Here is a 20,920-nt window from a genome sequence, read left to right on the forward strand (position 1 = left end):
AATTTCTCACCTCCATTTTGGAACTGTCCATTATGGAATCGGGTTTAGCTCATCTCCATTATGGAATTCGTCGCGGCTCTCCTGTATCAGGTAATCTGACATTGCTCACCTTGAAGTGATTCTCGTCCGATCCTTCAATTGATCTGGAAATGTATTAGGGCCACTTAAATGCTCTAGAAATGTGTTAGGGCCACTTAAATGCTTTAAAAATGTGTTACGGGCCACTTAAGTGCTCCAGAAATGTGCTGCGTGTCTCTTAAATGGTCCGTAAATATGCCGCGAATCACTTAAGTAATCTGGGAATGTGCCGCGAGTAACTTGAGTGGTGTAGAACTGCACTGCAAGCCGCTTAAGCGCTCTAAAACTGTTTCACACGTCACTTAAGGGATCGCTAATTGTACTACAGACAGCCTAACTATTCTGGAACTGTGCCGCGGGTAAGTTGATTTGTGAATGTGCTACGGACCTACTAGAGCGATCAGAAAATGTGCATCGGGCAGCTTAAATGCTTTGGAATTGTTCCACAGCTCACTTAAGCGGTTTGTAAATGTGCCGCTTAAATCTTCATTTTCACAAAATTAGGTTTGAGTTTGCTGGCCACATCAGATAACTCTGAGAACCACATTTGGCCCGCGGGTCATGAGTTCAGCATATATATGGCTTACAGGGTGGGTCACAATGAATTTCATGAAGAGCAATTTTTTGAGTTCTTAGCTTTCAAATAGCATTGAAATTAATAGAAAATTTTAATAATAACGTATAAAAGTATTTTTTTACGAAATTTAATTTTTTATTAAATATTTTGCATGAAAAAAAATAAATTTATGATTGTCCGAAGTTGGCATGGGGGGGGGGGGGTTCATGTTCCTTTCCCCCGCGTACGTCTCTAGTCCCAATGTGTTAGGAAGTACAGGGGGCAGAGCTGACGAAATTTTGCTGACGGGGAGGTGGGGTTCAGAGTTTTGCTGAATTTTCCTAACGGGATGTGGGTCAAAAATTACGAAAAATCTGCTGACGTAATACTTGAATGGCCCCTTTCATCTTATTTTTCACCCATGGCTACTTTAGTAGGGTCACAACTACCTTTCCCAGAGCAGCAAGAGAGCAATAGGGGCTCAGGTTGAGAACCACTACTCTGAAGGATACTATCCATGGGTTTTCGTGTCCTCTCTAAGTCCTCTAAACATGTTACCGGTAACCGAATCTTCATATAACAGTAGTGAAACACCACACGCTCACACATGTCCGATTAATCTACAGGTCGCCACTCTCCGATAGGGAGAGAAAGAGCAAAACTTTTGGCAAATCCATTCCATTCATAAGATAATCCTCCTCGGAGCCCTTGTTCACCGTCCCATCTTCCTACTGTCCCAACTCAGATCCCATTTTCTCCCATTCAAGTATCCATAAGATATCTATTAACACAAGCAAAGCGCGTCTTCTCCGGCCTGACCTTTGCTGGAGGAATAGTAGTGTTTATTTATTTCTTTTTTTTTTGCATAGGGAACATCTAATTCTGTCGGAGCCAATTTACCCCGTTAACCCCCTAGCCCCAATTCTATCTCCTCCGTCATAGGAATAGGGGGTAGGAGGGGTCCCAGTAGATGGGGATCGTGGGAATCGATCGGTTACTCTGAGTGAATGCGCGCGCGCGAGCGAGCGCGATTCTCCGGGAAAATAAAATAGCAGGAAAAAGCGTGGATCACACAGTTCGAAATAGAGAGAGATAGAGGACTTTTATTCAGGAGCACTGGCCGCATACAAGACACCACATACACACACACGCACACACTCACACCACGCGCGCGTGGCATATGAATCGGGTGGTTTTGTGTGTTAGTTGACATACATGCCCACTGTGCGACAGAATGTGACAGCGACGTGTCGTTGCTCGACAGCTACATTCCTACCGGTGACAACGTGAGAACCAAGTCGTCGAGCTGAGCAAGGGAAGTTGCAACGACAAAAAACGCGGACATGGTCTCGACATCAGCGGTTGTCCTGTTGCCTCTTGCCGCCCTGACCATTGTGACACGAGGTTTTGCCCAACAGCAGCAGCAGCAGCAAGACTCTTCGAACTCTTTTGGACTAAATGACATCGTCTCCGATGACCAGACACCCACAGTAAACACAGATTTTGCTACCACAGAATCATTCGAGCATCTGGGGGGATTTTCCGTAAATCAGCTCCGGGAAAAGACTGAGATAACGAAACCACATCGTACAAGGTCTACTAGCTGGGAAGCAGGAGAGCGCAGGAATGGGGAGGTTCCTAAGCAACTGGTGCAGGATGTTAATTCGAAGCACCTCCAGAGGATTCCAGCACCGATGACGTACTCGAGGGAAACATCCCCGATGGTTGAACAGGTGTCAACGACACCTGTCAGTGTAACTCCAAATAAGACTGAAGAGGACCCTGATGACTCGAAACCTCACACGCTGAGGATCGGATCAAAATCGGCAGAAATTCGTCCTGGCCAATCTGAGGCAGCCGATGGCTACTGGTCAGTCCAAGATCGTCCTATTTCAAGGGCGGCCAAAAGAGACGTTTTAACGGTGGCCGCGACGTCCTCGATAAGACGTCGCCCCGTCTTGCTGATGATGATGAAGAAGTACAACAACAACAACAGGAACTTGCTGGCCAACGGTGGTCACCGTATAAAGAGGCTAGTCACGGTCCACAATATGAGCTCCCCGGCAGCTTTCAAGACCAGGAAAAAAGCTAAAGAACTCATTAGGATGGTGAAGCTTTCACCGATGATGTTCTTCTACCGAGCGCCGCTGGTCAACGCCGGTGGGGCAAGTGCCGTTGTCGAGAACTTTCCAAGAATATTCAAGAGGAGCAAAAAACCACCGACTTTCGAAATTGCGAAGAATCTCCACAAGAGGAGACGATTCGACGTCCCACAAGTTGGTGAGTTCTGATTACATTGTTTACTGTTATAGTGTCGATCAAAATGATCAAGTAATATCCTTTGAAAACAAATTAAGCGCTTTGTGGTGACGGACATCATACGCTACCAAAAAGCAAAAATGTTCTATTTCACAAAGGTCAGAGCAACAATAACTTTTCTAAAAGAAAATAATATCTTTTCCAACAATTCTCGGAGCAGCAATTTCTTTTCTAACAATTTTCTGAGAAAAATCACTTTTTCAACAATAGTGGGAGACATCTAAATATTTACAACCACAATTACTTTTCCAGCAATATCCTTAGAAATAACCTTTCCACCAACGCTCATATCAATAATTACTTTTCTAGCAACAATCTAAAAAAATCACCTTTCTAACAATGCTCTCAGCAACAATGACTTTCTAACAATTATCCTGAAAAACAACCTTACCAGCTATGCTCCAAGAAACAACGAGTTTTCTAGCAATATTCCGAAAAACAATCGCTTTTACAAAAAGAATCACCTTTTCCAACACTTTTCCGAACAACAATGACTTTTCTAACAATATTCTTAAAACAAATCACTTTTCCAACAATTTTCAGAGCAATAATGACTTTTAACAATGATCCAAGCAATAACGATTTCAAATTGTTAAATTCTGTTACAACATATTGTTATAAGTTATTCAAAAAAAACACCATTTATATCAATTTCCTGGAATTTATTGCTTCATTTAGTTATTCATAAGAGCAAATTATTTAACGGCTACAATTCAAACAGCGTCTGAATATTTTTATATTTTAATTAGATATTGAAAAGTATGAACATGTATAAAAGGAATATGAATAATTTTAATTTAAAAAACAATAATAAGAGATATCAAATTTTTCCTTAATAAGTCCTCAATTAGATCGAAATAAATTGGATAAAATCAGTCTGAATTTCCGCACTGATGGTAATTTGTGAGTGAAATGTCGACTTTATATTAGAATTATCGACTTACTTAGAATATATTTTTGTAAAACAATTAAATCAGAAATTCAAATTATTTAAGGTATTTAAATAGTTTGAAATACGAATATAAATTTTTGAATTATCGTTAATGCATTTTTATAACCAAATAAAATTATGTTAATTTTCATATATATGAAAAATATATAATTTTTAAGCATCCAATGTATATCTATAACTACAAAATTTATACAGTATTTAGAATTATATAGTATGTGTAATAATTTCTTAACATTAAATGTTAATGGTACATAATAAATTAAACTGTTATGCAAAAAAACCGTTAACACATAATTCAAGATTTTTTACATATATATAATTTATTAACTAAACTTTGCCAAATTTATAAACAGCTAATTTAAATTCATTGTAATATACTTACTTATATTTATGACAATATATTTTATTTTTAAGTTCATTCCTTTTCTATTGGATGTAGTAAATAAAATTCAACATGTTAACTAATATAATTATTATATTCTAGTTTACTTATAATGTATGTAATGTATTCTAGTTACTATAATGTAATTTATAATTAATCTATTTGTAGTTTAGATTTAATTTGTAATAAGATAATAATTAGATTGCATATACATATATAATAACTTATACGTTTAGTTTCTTCAATATTCTAATTTATTATCAAATATTTCTTTGAAAGTTTGGGAATTTAGTTAATTTTGAATAAAAAAAACCTCAGCAAAAATTTTCAACGTAATTTATAATAATTCTTACCTGAATGAATATTTCAATATTTCCTTCAGACAAATCATATTAAAAAAATTTTATTTTCTTAAATAAATTTTTAAATACCATCACTGGAATTTTTTTTATTTTCTCCAAGTTTTATTTTCCACTCGTATATATAATTTTCCTTTTTTTTTCAATTCGAATGTTTTTAACCATTCTTTTTTTCGAAGTAATTAAAAAATTTTCGCTTATTTTAATCAATTTCTAATATTTATTTAAGTAAATTAGATTATTTGTATAAGGAACATTAATATTATAACGAACGAAGCTGCTTAACTAAGTAGAGAATCCATTGTAATTAAATAAGAGAGAGAGAGAGAGAGAAATATTAATAATCAATCATTAACTAATAGTTTGAGTATATTTATTTCATTACTTTACACAAAGCTATTCTCATTTGCACGTAAAAGATTATTATGTATACCATATTATCGATTGAAAATAACTTTAAAAATATAAATTTGTCAATTCAATATAGTTGGTTATTGTGGTTAGCTGTATTGTAAGCAAAATAAATACTTTATAGATTCAATTTAATATTTATAATAATTGTGATTATTTAAAGTAAATAAATTTAAAAAAAAACGTAATGTAAAGAACAATGAATAATCAATTCAACGTAGTATACGGATGAATAAAATATTAATTATATCAAAATGAAATGAGCCTCCAAATTTTTTTTCTAACAGCCATTTAAGTATTCATGAAATATTAATAGTTATAAAAAACTCAAGGTAGAGTTATGGCTGGATATTAATTTCCCTCGAAGGACGGAATCCTTTAATTATTTTCGTTTTGCTATGTAGTCAAGGAATGCCCATGATAATGCCCTAGATAATACTGTAATACGCGAAAATTCTTCATAACAAGAAAATTCCAAATAAATATTTAGCCAAAAAAAAATATCTTGGGATGGAAAATCCTAAATAAATATTTTCAGCTGCCACGTGCCGCAAAAGTCTTTATTGAATTTCCGGAAGAAAAATTCTTTCTTAGTTTTTTTTTAGCAAAAAATGATAAAAATCTGATTTTTCTCTCGCAAAAATATCATGTATCGTAAAAAGTATCGGGAAGAAACGTGACTTGAGATGACATTGAGAGCAAACATCAATAAAGAACTCAAGGAATGTTCTGCGAAAAATATCTGGATAAATTTTACTTGCAAAATTTAAGATTTCGCACTTGAAAAATTTCGATAATAATTTATGATTGAATTTCTTAAAATATCCATAAAAAATATCATAAATGCAAAAGATCAAATTCCTCTTTTGCATTTTAAATTATAAAATTAAAAAGTTGATACACATTTTACACAAAGTAAAATTTGATTCTCTATAATTGAAATTTCAGTTTTACTTCAAGAGAGTGAGTTTTTATGTCAATATAACAAGGGAATTATAATTAGTACTTTTTTTTATGTTGAATTTTTTGAAATTTACCAATTTTTTTCAGTAATTAAACAAAAATATTTTATATAAAGTTTTTCAATAATCAATGAAATTGTAAAATCATTAAAAAGTGCTATATTAAAGAGTGATAATAAAAAGAAAATAAAAATATTTAAGATCTGTGATTATATGAGAATAAACTTTTTCATTACCTATAAATATCGGATAATTGATAATGAAATTAAATTCTCAGAACAAACATGATGGAATACAGATGTAATTTAATATTTTAAAGAAAATATACAGTTTTTGTGAAATTTCAAGTCAAATTTCTGAAAAACTTCATCATAATTAAAATACTTAAAAGCATTTTAATCATGATTTGCATCAAACATTAAAACAAAGATTTGAATATTTGTTAAAGGAAATTTTATAATATTTTTAGAAGTAATTTATTAATACTTGTTTAGGAAAAATTTAATACTATTTTTTTTTAATAGTTTCAATTTTTTGTGAAAACCTAGTTAAAATCCAAGTCTAATTTTTCCTAAATAAGAAAACTTCAAATTGATTTTTTTCATTAATTTTAAAATTCTCTCTCTCACTACCATACTCACTTCTAAAAAACATCAAAATTTCCTGCAATATTACAAACAAATTCTTCATGGAAATCCCTGAACTCACATCCAATAAATTAATTATTAAATAAATATTTATTTTAAATCATAATAATCATTGATTGGTCAGAAACAAACAGTGACGTCAACACAAAATAATAAAAAAAAACATATTTTCTATTTTAAACATTTTCTCAAGAAGAAAAGGGAACAAAACAAATATTTTCCCTATAAAACATAAATAATTTACTTGATTTTTTCTCCCCATCACAACAATCGATACCAAATCTCGCGAACGAAAAAAAAACATATACATTATGTACACAGTAAAATAAAAAGATAATGTTTTTCCCCCCTCCTTTGATTTATGAACGACGCTGTTAATGGCCGTGCTCTAAATTTAGAGCTTTTTTTCCTACAAATGGCGTAACGTTTGGTTTTCACCCGTTTCAGGTGAAAACAGATTTGTAAGGGGATAAAATAAGCCCGAAGTGATTACGGCCAGTGTTCTAATTTTAGAACTTCGTGGCGTTTTACGACGTACAAGTGTTTCTTGTCTTCGCCCGTGTTTTTTGTTTCACTGCAATATGATCCATTTAGCCGTGAAGCTAACTTTACCACGATGTTTTCGACACGGCATCAGAGAGTTTCTTGATGACGCCCAACTGCAAGTTTGAAACTCGCTGAACATAACGTTTGATTTGTTTTAAGACTTCACTATGTTGGAGATTTGATATAATTTAAAGGTAAATTTTCTTAATTTTTTTTTTGGCTTATAAAATCACAACTCTTCAAAAGTGGAGTTGAAGAGTTGTTCTTCACGAACCCACTTCTAGAACCCACTATTCTCATCAATCCGTGCGCCACATATGTACAAGAGCTTGCATGCATAGGAACTTGTATGTATCTGACCAGAAACTTGTATGCACAAGAGAGAATACATGAGCTGTATTTTACGGGGCGTTCCCTCAATTTTGGCCGTCTCAACTTTCCTATAAAATGTCCCATATTTGTCAAACATATAAGTTTTTTCGATGAATTATATTTTCACCCACTGCGACTTCTTTGAAGAAGCCTTCTATGTCTCACCATTGGTGATTTTTAAAACATTTTAGCGATAGATGTCAGCTTCACTTGCCTTTGACAATTTTTTTTTTTTTTGGTTGTAGTTGGCAAATTTATTTGCTTTTGACAATTTTTTTTGGCTACAAATGCCAACTTCATTTGCCTTTGGCAGTTTTTCTAGCTGTAATTGGTGACTTTACTTGCCTTTGACGAATTCTTTCGGCTGTAATTGGTGACTTTACTTGCCTTTGACGAATTCTTTCGGCTGTAATTGGTAACTTTACTTGCCATTGAAAACTTTCATGTCCTAATTGACAACTTTCATGTCATAATTGACAACTTTCATGTCGTAATTGACAACTTTCATGTCGTAATTGACAACTTTCATGTCGTAATTGACAACTTTCATGTCGTAATTGACAACTTTCATGTCGTAATTGACAACTTTTTATGTTGTAATTCACACCTTTTTAGCAAAAATTGACAATTTTACTTACATTTGACAGTTTTTTATTATAATTGGCAATATCCCGTAAATAACGCAATCTCTCCATATTTTTATGAAAAAAATATAGTTAGCCTAGGCATTTATCGTACATTCGACGCTCGATTTTGCAAACTGTCATTTCTATCAACTTTTCATTTTACGAACTTCGGTTATTTTATTCTTCCAGCCGCCTCCGAGTTCATTGTAATCAAAGGTAAACTTCAGTTCTGAGTTCTGCGTATCTTAATAGGAAAATAGAGGAATAGTGGGGAAAGTAGAGAGAGCTCACCAATTTGTCATTACCAACATACAGGTGTTTTGCGAACACGTGCCAGGAAGGAGGGTGCGATTTGCTGGATGGGAAGACCATGAATTGAAGATGCGTTGACAGCGTAATTCATTCTTTGTGCATTGTGATTGGATAAACTGGTGGTTTCAGAAATGGGTTAACACATTGGGTTATTGACAGGCCATTTCTAATTCGAGAGTCGATCGAACTCTATTTCAACCAACTGCTTTTCGTTCACTTTTTTCTCCGTAATGTCAACAAAACAGAAAAGACTTGGACAGTGGATGGGGGGGGGGGGAATGTTTTGAAATAAATTCATAATTTATGTGCAAAATCTCTCTCTCTCTCACAGACAAAAATTCCCAAAAATTACAATGTTCAAATAATTACATTGAGTCTACTAATCAAAGATCGTTTCTATGGCAAATGGTTCCAGCGGGGTTCCATCATCCTGAAAATATTTCAACGAAGCGAAATTCACGTGAAATGTTATCCTAATGGAACCTTATATTCACCAAAATGTTGCGATGAAGCAAACAAAAATAAGGGATTTTTATGGAAATTATCAATAAAGGTGAATGAAAAAAAAATGATCAACTCATTGTTTATTTATCACATTTTTTCATCGTCTCTCCCATTTATGAACTTTCGATTTCAGCAACTAATTATCAAATCCGAACGGGTTCATGAAAACAACCGGCGTTTTGGGCACATAAAATTTACATTGGTATGTAACATAAAAACAAATAAAGAATGCACATTTTTGTTCGCAACACATTTTGTTGGTTTTCATGCGGCATATCGGTTTGAAACCAACAGCCAACTTTACTTCAAAAACTACAACAGATGGGTTAGCTTTTACTTGATAGGTGGCAGCACGGGTTCTACATTTTTGTGATCGATATTTTTTCCGATAATTTTGTGTAAAAGAGAAATGCGACATAAATATTTTCTGAAATGTTAGAATCAATCGAAAAAATTTTAACTCTTTCAGACACTTTATATACTGAATGTAGTAACCCAGATGTAGTATATGGTTCCATTTTGAGCCAAGATGCGGTGTATGAGAGCCCATGACCGCAACGGTCTGTTAAATATTAGTACCCTGAAAATAGATTAAAATGCGTTGAACTACACAATTGCATCATGGCTGCCAAAGAAAGCATTTCTGTGAAATTTCACGAATGTGTGTAGGAACACTTGCATCTTCGTCGATTAAAAAAAATTTAAAAAACGAAAATGTTCAATTTTTTTTTTACTTTTATATATATTCCGGCGTTGGGTACGTGGTCGGAAAAATACATGTCCGGTCAAAATTTGTACATTCCCCGGGCTTGTCAGTCAAAAAATTTGTCAAGTCCTGCAATGTATCCTGAATGCTCGTGTTCAATTTAGGTTTATTCGTTATCAGTCACCCTGCTTATAGAGTCTCTTATTTTGTCCCATAGGTGACGTTACATCGAGTTCCGACTGAATAAAGTTGAGTATTATCTGTAAGAAATCCCAAAAAAACCATGAATTATTGGAGTCCTTCATGGCTTCACATCAATACATTTGGTTAAATTCCATAAAATTGTCATTAAAAAAACTTTTCTACGACAATTTCAAACGTTCTCCGAGGACCTATAACTTCACTAAATATTTCGACAGGGTCTTCAAGACTCATCTAAATATTTCAATTCTCACGGGAAGTTTATTATAAATATTCTCGAATCCTATAAATAGAGAGAATTAAGGAAGGGAGGTTCCCCTTAACGAGATCACGTTCTCCCTCACAAACAAGGCTACACCAACAATGTTCAATCCCAACTATTTCCATAATTTAATGAGAGTGGGGACGCGTTTCATTCTCTTTCCACACACACACGTAAATGAACGGAAACATTCGAGAGATCCCCACACTTGCCGACGACCCATACCACTCGCAACAACAAGAGAATTGCGCAACGTTAAGAGAGTACGGGGGCAAGCAAAGAGAGAGATAGAGTTCGGTTTTGCGGGAATAATTACACAACACGCACAGAACGGGGTTAGGGTGAAATGAGAGTTGAGGGTGAAATTTCTAAATTTAGCCTGAAATTGGCGGGACTAAGAGGATTCGGGGTGGAAGGCTCTCACAGTACATCATCTTTAACCACTTAACAGCCTTCCCATAAATAGGAACACTTTGAAATCGAGGTATGGTTGTATATATACGTCAAGCCGCTCGCTACCACCACCACCAACCAAACACGCGACTCTGGAATTAGCGTGAAGAGATGGGTGTGGGAGAAGGGAGTGCTAAACAATCCGAAGGGAGCTATTTTCCTTACCACACCACCTGTATACGAGTGCTGTTTAAATTAAGCACATGAAGTGTGGTAAAGGAGTATTTACGGGGGGGGGGGGGGAGGCAATTAGACGAGTGAACGTCTTGAGAGATTCTTGACCGTTTCTCGCTACCGGGCCACACCCTCCATACGAAGATAGGACTAATGGTGCGTTTTGGTGGTCATTTAGGCCACTCATTCCACCCCTCCTTATTAACGAATGAATATAAAAATTAATTCAAGGTTTGACTACCCCCCCCCCCCACCCTCCCTCCCGTCAAAAAATAACACGTTTCCCGGTTTACGGAAACAGCCACTGACATTTCACCCTCCGGACGTTTTGCACCTAGGACGATTTGCGCCAGTGAGATAAAGTGTCCCCCTGTGCCAATAAAAATAAGAAATATACAAGCCCTGGACCCCCCTCACAGAAGAATATTCTGTACATGGTAATGGGAAAAATTTCTTAAGCTCACGAACCTCCCTGAAGTCTCTCCAAGGACCCGTGGTTAAGAACCACTGCTTTTAGCTAAGTATCTATTTATTTATACAATATTGTTTGGCCGAAGCCTATACAAGAGGGTGCAAAGAGGTGATGGGATTTGACATGTTTTTGTGAAGTCCGACAAACGCCATTTTGAATTTCTCATCAAAAGATAGTTGACACCTTCTTCTCCGTGGCTGGCATCAGACCAGACATTTGCTTGGTCTCCGCCACCCGCTCTTATCACATTGGCGCATTCTTGCTACACAAGGTCTCTTTATTAGATCCAGACAGAAGGAGTAAAAAAGAATCTTTAGTCTCACTTTCATAACCAATCATGTGTCTGAACTATGACTATGTGCGCCCGGAATAATCATTATCAGACATAGGATCTTGGAGAGAGCGCTTCTAATTTTCTAGAATAATTTCTACGCGGAATGTGTATTCAATCAAAAGGTCGGTAGTCGGTGAGTTTCGGTTCCCCTAAGTCAGCTGTTCTCATCCCAGGGACCCCATATGGTCAACCTTGTGGTCCGGGGATATTCTAAGGAAGGCACATAGGGCTTCGAAGAAGTGAAGCTTTCATGTGGAATATGGTGAAGGAAAAAATGTGACATTTCAAAATTCCAGTAGAACCTCGGCCATCTTGACCCTTGGGGCCATGGCTCAAACCCTCATGCATATAGGGAGCATACATGATGAAATCTGGTATGTACTATGACTTGCGAGTGTTATTAGTATGTAAATATGAAGGCTATTACTTCCAGCTGAGTATGGACCCCCAAAACATCACTTTACCCGAGGCTGCGTGTGCCAGGATAATTTGCCGGTGGGAGGGGTGATTTATTGTGTAAGTGCGTTGATATTGTCCCACATTTTACACATACTTTTTCTATATAATTCGTCCTTTTTGAAGAATGATCACCACCTTTTTCCTTATGGATTCGTGCTTGGCGCAGGGTTCCGAGATTCGATCTTATTTATAAAATGTTTGATCATTACAAAAATTTGGCTTTTACTTAATTCAAGGAAATAAGTAGAAAGGGTCTCGCTTCTGGGTTAGGGTGGGGGAGCCTGAAAACACAGGGGAAACGAGAAAAAAATATTGTCCAAATGGGGGGCCATGGGGCTAAAAAAGGTTGAGAAACACAGCCACAGCCCTAAATCATTGTTGTTAAAAAGTTAATTATTATGAAAGATGCACAAACCACCATGCCCGGGGCGTGCAAAAACTTTGACCCGGCATGTATTTTTTTCCATTCCCGATCAAGTAAAAACATGTTTGAACGCTTTCATTTTTTATTTTTTCATCAGCAACGATGCAAGTGTTCCAATACACAAGCTTGAAAAATCCCCAGAATTCGTTATGAAGTCATGGTGAAGCACTTAGCCCCGTGTATGGTGGTCTGTTTTACTGTCCTAATATATTTTGAAGCCCTGTGTGGCCACGGACACAAATCCTGCGATTGGGCAAGCCCCCTTCCCCGCGAAAAAACAGGATTTTTCACAAGCCTTTTCTCTGTAGTAAATATATATATAAGTAAAAAATAATAATATATGGGATTCATCCCAGATTCCCGTGCTGAAGCCCTGTAAGTTTCCCCTCCTATAGGGAATGGTCATAAGTAGAGCGCGGATTATATGCACTAAAAAAGTGGTGAAATATAATCTAAAAATATGTAAATATGCACTTAAAACTGTCAAAATATGCACTAAAAATTCCGAAATGTGCGCTAAAATGCCAGAATGTGCAATGAAAACTGCAACAAATGCGGAAAATGTGCATAAAAAACATATCTGGAAAATTTTAAAAAAATTCCAGGATATATATCAAAACTGAGAAAATATACATTAAAAATCATACAAAAAAAAGGGCATTTTCTATTTCTTAGTGCATATGCATTTAAAAAATATATACCTACATATGTACAGTATATACAGCATAATGCAAACAACTCTACATATTTTTAAAATTTACACATTTTTAATTTCTTCTTTGCTGTAGCTGCTCAGTAACGCAATACCAGTGACAAAACAATTTCGACAAGTTTTCTGAAAAAATTTAGCACTTTGTTGACATATCTCTAGGAATAACCTTAGGCAGAGATTACACTATAAAAGTTTGATAAAAGTACTTTTATAAAACGTGAAAAATTCAACCAATAAACGTATCGGTGGTATATGCATTTGCATATTTTGGAATATTTTAGTATTAATGCACATAAATGCATAAAATCAAAGTATTTTCAGAATAAGTGCATATTTGCGTATAATCCGGGCTCTAGTCATAAGTGCTTCTGCGTCCCAAGTCCAGTCCTGTATCATAAATCGGTTATGATTTACGATATTAGTATTACGTGCCCTTTTGATACACGGGCCCTCATGATAATAATTATATCTAGTTACAATTTCAAGTATGTAAACTGGTTTTTAGATATTTCTATTCGGGGGGGGGGGGGGAAGTCCCTCACACACAAACACCAAACATAGCCCCCGCTCTGTCCCTTGTGGGATATAAGCAGGTCACCTTACGGCTGGGCCATGTTGGAAAAAAAAAGCCCCGCCAGCCACCAAGACCACCGGTCGAACGCCGGCCGGCATCGCATCACCGGACCTCCGACCCACGCAAATGACCAGTAAGAACACCCTGGCAGCCCATGGTCCCGCCGGACCTACAGCAGGACGGCACCATCCGTCACTCCCCGTCCATCAGATCAACGTAGAAGAACCGTACGTCCGTTCCTCATCCAGCGGCACATATTAAACCATTATCATCATTGCACTCAATCCCTATTTGCTGGTCAAGTAACCGGTGTAATCCTATTCTGGAGTCTCTTCACATCGAGCAGTTGCATCATCCACCTAAAACGATAACATAAAAAGAGCACAGCACGGCATAGAGTAATAAATGGTGGGGAGGTTCAGGAGTGGGAATTAACAACAATCAGTATAACGGACTTTGTCAAACATCACAGTTTAAAAAAACATATATTATAAAAAATATAACAAGCTGAATATAATATGAATATATGAATGATGCAAGATATATATAGAATTATAATTCACAGGATAATATTAAGATATCAATAAAATATATATATGGAGAATTATAAACATACATTGTTGGCAATAAACATAGAAAAATGGCAATTCAAAAATAATATCATTCTCAAAAAATCAAAGTTCAATCTGGTATGCAACTCAGTTCAATATTGGAAATTCAATTGGTTCACAGACCAAAACTAGACAAAACAAGCTGAATATATATGAATGATGCAAGATATATATGTAATTATATAATGTAATATGTAATTATATATTCCATTATATGGAAGTCCCTCAGAAAAATTATTTTGTCCGTGCGCCTATGATGCTCTCAAGATGGGCCTGGGTCAACAGCAACTTGGCGACTTCTTTTCCAACGTCAACGGGGCGGGAAATAACATTCAGCTGTTTTCTACTGATGACCACATTGCTTTAACTGAGTGCATCGGGTAGATAACGAATGGTCCACTTGGCAGCAACAGTGGTAGTTTTGGATGCCGTGATTTTGCACGTGATTTTTTTCATCTCTCAAATTTTCAACTGTGGAGGTTCTAGTCCAGCATTATCAAGTTAGGTAGGTGCCTAAATAAAAACCTAATTTAATGCTTTTAACTGTGGTGCGTAGTGTGATTAATACATTATATACATGCATTTGAATCAATCTTTCATTTTTTTCTCGGAAACATCAATTGAAAATCTAACTAGGGCCGTCTTAAGAGCATCATGGGCCCCCGGGACAAGTGATTTTTCTGAGGTCCCACCTGATTAATTCTAGAATATTTTTAACCAGATTTAATTTTTGTGGGGGCCCCTCTTCTCATGAGGCCCCCCCCCCCCGGGCTGTGCCCGAGTGGGCCCCATGCGCTAAAATACACTGCTATTAACTTCACAAAAACTCCCTACTTTGGCCCATCAAAATGTTGGGCCAAAGTAGGCCTTTTTGTAGTATTTTTGCAACCCCTGATAATTCGTTTGTTAGTACACTTAAAAATATAATCATGCATTGAATTAGTTATGTGGGCGCGGTAGCCCAGGTCGATAAGATACTGGCCTAAAGTACCAACGGATGTTTAGAGGTGTCGCGAGTTCGATACCCGGTTCGTCCTTGTCAGAAAAATTTCCTGACACAGGGGTGCAACAAAAACAGCGACAAGACCGCAGCAAAAAATTGCTACCTTTTGCAGTCCCCCTCGACGAGTATAAAAAAACAAGCCTGCCGTTCGGAATCGGCAATAAATTGTAGGTCCCGGTCTAATTATCCCTCGTGTGCAGAAAATGATCGTGGTACGACTCAAATGATCAATTAATTATGTAGTTCTTTTTTTAATGCCTATCCTATTTCAAGTTTTTGTTTCAAAACTGGAGAGATGAGGGACAATTGTTAGCCTGGAGGGCGAAGTTATGAAAACTACAGCAAAACTATTTCGATGCAATTAGAAATATTAAAAGAAACCAAAGGCAAGCTGCAGGTAATTTTAAAATTTCTCGAAGCCCCATTAAAAACAAACTTAAAAATGCATTTTCTAGCAATCCAGGTCATCCCAAGGTTTTTAGTGCCGAGAAGAACTAGCATTTGCTAGACAACGTGTGATTAGGAGTTTCTAATAATTAAGCTTCCAAAGCCTGTTAAAAAAAGAGGTGTTTTTTTTTGGTAAATTTGTAAGATATAGAAAAAACGAAGAGGGGGAAAGAAGTATAGGATTACAACAAAGCTTCACGATGGTGAGGAGAGAGGAAAGGAAACAAAGAGAACTTGTTTGAATTTATTTCACTGGCATCTGGACGCAATATTACGTCCTTGATCGTAAAGTGGTTAATTTTTTACAAATTTTCAAAGAAATTCTTTAAAAACAGCTTGGGCGCAAGATAAAATTGCATTGATTCGATAAAACCTCAATATCTTTCACAATTTTAAGAAATGGGCAGTTCTCTTTATTTTGAATCATATTTTATTCGATTTCATTGATGCGATGTTATTTGATCATGCGCGCAAGCTGTTCACGTTATATACGCTAGTTTTTTTGAAAATTTGTAAAAAATTAAGTATTGGAGGTGTGTACAAATTTGTACTATATCATAGCATACACAGTACTATCAAATGCATGGTGTAAAAATTTGAAATACGATTAAATACCGTTATAGCGAAAAAATCTCGTTTTAACGAACACTTTTCCAATCCCCCCCCCCCCAGGTAAGTTTATATAGGAACAATGAGAAGACCTGGAATTCCTTTTTTAACGAATTGATTTCTCCTTTCTCGGCGTTCGTTATAACGGGATTCGATTGTAAATCAATGGATGAATGATATTTTCAATAATGCTTCTACAGAAGAAAGTTTTTTTACCGTGCTAAAAGGTACGAAGCCCCTTAAGTTTAAAAAAAATCTTTTTTTTTAAATTTAGATATACATAATATAAGATAACCTACCGACACAAAAAATTTTACCATAACTCAAAAGTTATATTAATATTATAATAGTATTAGGTTTATTGGAAAGTGAATTTAAAATTTTTTTCAAATGGTCCATGTAGCCCGCGTTTACGATATAATGATATTTAGTGAAAACTTTTTCGGGCATGTAAAACATCAGTCAGGGCATCTATTATTTTGAGTAACATGCCCAAATTTGTTGACAAAATTTTAAAAAAAAACAGTAAATTTTTCGAAAATTTTCCATCCCTGCCAATTACTACGAATATTCAGATGATGATGATGTTACGATAAATTTGATAAATCGGTTATTATGCAAATTAACCAGTCGTCTTGGTAAGTTTGATAAATTTATCACTTCTACCGGTGAATATGCATAATAACCAAGTGTCGCTGGTAAATTTGACAAATACTTGAAATTTATCGCCTTTATCTGTGATTATGCTGTAATCACAGTGAATTGCTGTAATCACTGCTGTAATTGGTGAATTCGATTGATATGAAAAAAATTCCAAATGAGTCTAATATGTGTGATGAATAGGAATAGAATCCGATATAGTCGGATATAATGATAACAAAGTTTACAATCGTACCCGGATATAATGATAACAAAGTTTACGATCGTACCCGGATATAATGATAACAAAGTTTACGATCGCACCCGGATATAATGATAACAAAGTTTACGATCGTACCCGGATATAATGATAAAAAATTTTACGATCGTACCCCGATATAATGATAACAAGTTCTACGATCGTACACCGATATCATAATAAAAAAAATTTACGATCGTACCCCGATATAACGATAGCAAATTTTGCGACCGTATCCCGATATAACGTTACAATACACGTATGAATTATCTCATATATAGTATATCATACACTACGATTTATCATGTTTACCAACGACGTGACACGGGTATTAAGCATAATAAATTTAAGGAAATTCATCGAACTTATGCTCTGCAAGTATGCATAATAACCGGTTATTATGTGTAATTATTGGATTTATCTCACATTTACAGTAACAATGATACTCAAAACTAGCTAGTAAACGCTTTTTTTTTCATGTATGATCGTATATATCATTGAAGCGACGTCACCTCCATGTCGTCGCCTCATTGACAAAACTTTCTTCTGAAGCTAATCTCTTGAATAATTTATTCGATGGTGATCTTGGATAAGGAGGGGACGGTGGGAAATAACATCTCTCGAAGAGTATACGATGTCGCAAAAAAAAAAATTTTTTTTTCCTTCCATTAAATACTTTTCGCCCCATCCTTCTGTACTAACTGATATGAGGTTAAGGAGAAAAATCTCCCCATTTTACAAGAGATTCATTCTTTTCCATTAGAATGAACAAGTATCACAAGAAGAATAATAAGGGAGTAATCCGAATTCTCTCATGAATATGCTAACCGTGTTCTCAAATGTTTAGTTTGATGGTACATTCTAGAAAACTCTATGTTTGCTCAGGAGATACCCACGTTTCGCCCCCCGTCGGAAGGCAATTAGACCCTTCTAATTATAGCAAGCGCTTTAATTAGAGACAGGGGTTTCCAGAATAGAAGAGAACTTGTGTTAATTAAGTGGCAGAAGCTCTCTCTGTCGTAAAAGGAATCAACTACCGCTGATGGGATGAGGGCGAATGGGGGCGGGGGTGCTTGGGAAACCACAGAATTCATTGACGGGTGTTCCGGGCGGCTCTACCTTCCTTCATCCGTAGGTTCTTAAGTACCTTTTTTTTCCAGAACTTGCTGAAAATTGGGGTTGATTTTAGTCGTTTGAGTATCCCTTTCGGACAAAATGTCGATTCCATGACCTAGTAGAGCATATACGCTCAACCCGTAGCCCGCGGACCAAATGTGGCCCTCGGAGTCACATAAAGTGGCCCCACTATCTCAAAACTTATTTTGTAAAAAAAAAATGAACTAGCGGCATTTTTGCAGATCATCTAAAGGCTCGGAATCACTCAGTGATGCTCTGAAGGAATTGCCATGGTCTCCAAATGTGCTCAAGTAAGATCTGGGGAGAGGAATTGAACTGTCAGTGCGGAAAAAGGATCTACACCCTTTGCGATGGGTTGCATAGGTTTTGAACCTTATTGAACTATCATGATTTCGCCTTTTGCGAGTTGATGTTACACACCTATCCATGGCTGTTTGTTATTGGTGGTCGTTGCACATCGATTTTTACATAATTCTTTGACTTTCATCATTTTTATAACGATGCTTTTCTATACAATTTTTGACATGTGAATAAATTCTGGTTTGCCGGAGATGCCCGTGGCCCCTCGAGTGCTGAAGAGCTTACGCTGCTTCGCGGTTTCTCCAGTTTCTCCAGATCACTTAAAGAAGTCGAGACATACTTACAGACCGCATGAGTGACCCGCGGCACAGTTCCAGAGCACTTAGGTGGTCCTTAATGGAGTTCCACATCACTCAAATGATCCATTGCACGTTTATAGATTATTTAAGTGATGGGTGGCACAGTTGAGCAGCCCGTGGTGATCACTTAAATGTAATGGTATTGTTTGGATATTGTTATCACTTCTGCGAGGAACGGAACGGACCAATATCACATCATGAGAAAAAATTCGAGTAAAACTATATTGATAAAAAAAACCGGTATTATAAAACCGGTAAATGAGAAAATTTAAAAAATTCATTTTATTATTTATATCATTTATTCTAATTAATAAACAAAAATATAATATATCATACAAATTTATACAACATACAAGTTTTTGAAATTTTATCTAATTTTTTTAACATTTTTTTCTAATTTAAGTAATGTACTTAATTTTTTATATATAATATATATTCAACGTTAAACGTTTTAATATATTATTTAAAAACCATGACTAAAATTTATTAATTTATTAAAAATTTAAATACTGCGTATATGTCAGAACAATTGATTTTTGAATTTTTCTTCCAATTTTTTTTTCCGACAACTAAAAAATTTATTTTTATCAATAATTGAATAAATTATTTAAAATAAATTAATAAAAATAAAATATTTTTAAACATAGTTTGTTTAAATTTCTTTCAAATACCAAGTTTTCTTTTAAAAAATTAATAAAAAATGCTTAAATTAATCTAAATTATTTTTCAAAAATTAAGTTAATAAAATATAATTTCAAAATAGTTATAGATATAGTTTAAGAAATAATGTAAAGTGCAAAGCAATTCCTTTTTTTCAAAAAAAAAGTTTTAATTTACAATTTCATTAACAAAATATATTTTTAAAACGTTAGGAAATAGAAAATTAAAATGTTCAATTTTAAATGTTAAAATTTACAAACATAAATTAATTTCAAAATTGAAATTTAACTCCAACAATAATTTCCGTTGAGAAAAATTTTTCTACGTATTTACTGTTTGTTTGTTAAACAGTAAATATGGGGAAAAATTAATTTAAAAATTTATGGTGAATCACATATATATAAAAAACTTGAAAATTATTAACTGTATTGGAAAAAAATGATAAATCATTTTTATCAAACTTCTTAATTCACAACAATTTTTTTAAATAAATGTTTCCACATATTGCACATATTTATCCGCATATTTAACTATTTAAAGAAAAAACAGTAAACATGCGGAAAAATTTATTTCAACCGAAATTTTCGCTGTTGAATTTCAATTTTTGAAATAAATTTTTTTTGTTTCAGTAAATTTCAACATTTAAAATCAGTTATCGATTATTTTTATGATATGAATAAATTTTTCCCAATATTCCCAATGATATAGATACTCTTTTTTTGTGATCATTGACAAAGAATACTTATCAACAATACCACTTCGTATAACAATTCTTTTTACGTGATAATATTCACCTAACAAATACATATAGCAGGAATTTTGCAATATCAATGTACTGTAGTCTTTCATGTAATTCCAATAAATCGATCGATCGATCGCTTTCTTTCAAGATCATATCTAAAATTATGTAAATTATTATTAGAAAAATTGATAAGCAAGGAAAAAAAATCTATAATTTTATGTCTAAAACTGAACAACAACCGGCAAAAAATTAAATTAATTTCAAAATTCTATCCAGAAAATGCATCGAATTTCTCAATTTAATGCATGCATGAAATTTCTCTACAGAATTTCCACATTTTCCGGGATATTTTTTTTT

At 34.9% G+C, this 20,920-nt stretch overlaps 1 protein-coding gene across 1 annotated transcript in view; it reads left to right on the forward strand.

The window, feature by feature from the left end:
• The first annotated feature begins 1,731 nt into the window (after positions 1–1,731).
• The window catches only part of LOC149064758 (uncharacterized), a 45,283-nt gene continuing 26,094 nt past the window's right edge, over positions 1,732–20,920 (forward strand). The window contains exon 1 of the mRNA XM_089254867.1: positions 1,732–2,914. Coding sequence (XP_089110993.1) covers positions 1,978–2,914 — 937 coding nt within the window. The 5' untranslated portion in view covers positions 1,732–1,977. The remainder of the gene's footprint in view (positions 2,915–20,920) is intronic.

The sequence above is a fragment of the Pholcus phalangioides genome, unplaced genomic scaffold (assembly GCF_987345545.1).
Source record: "Pholcus phalangioides strain wild (caught in Gottingen) unplaced genomic scaffold, Ppha-v1.0 ptg000042l_1, whole genome shotgun sequence".
NCBI lineage: Eukaryota > Metazoa > Arthropoda > Arachnida > Araneae > Pholcidae > Pholcus > Pholcus phalangioides.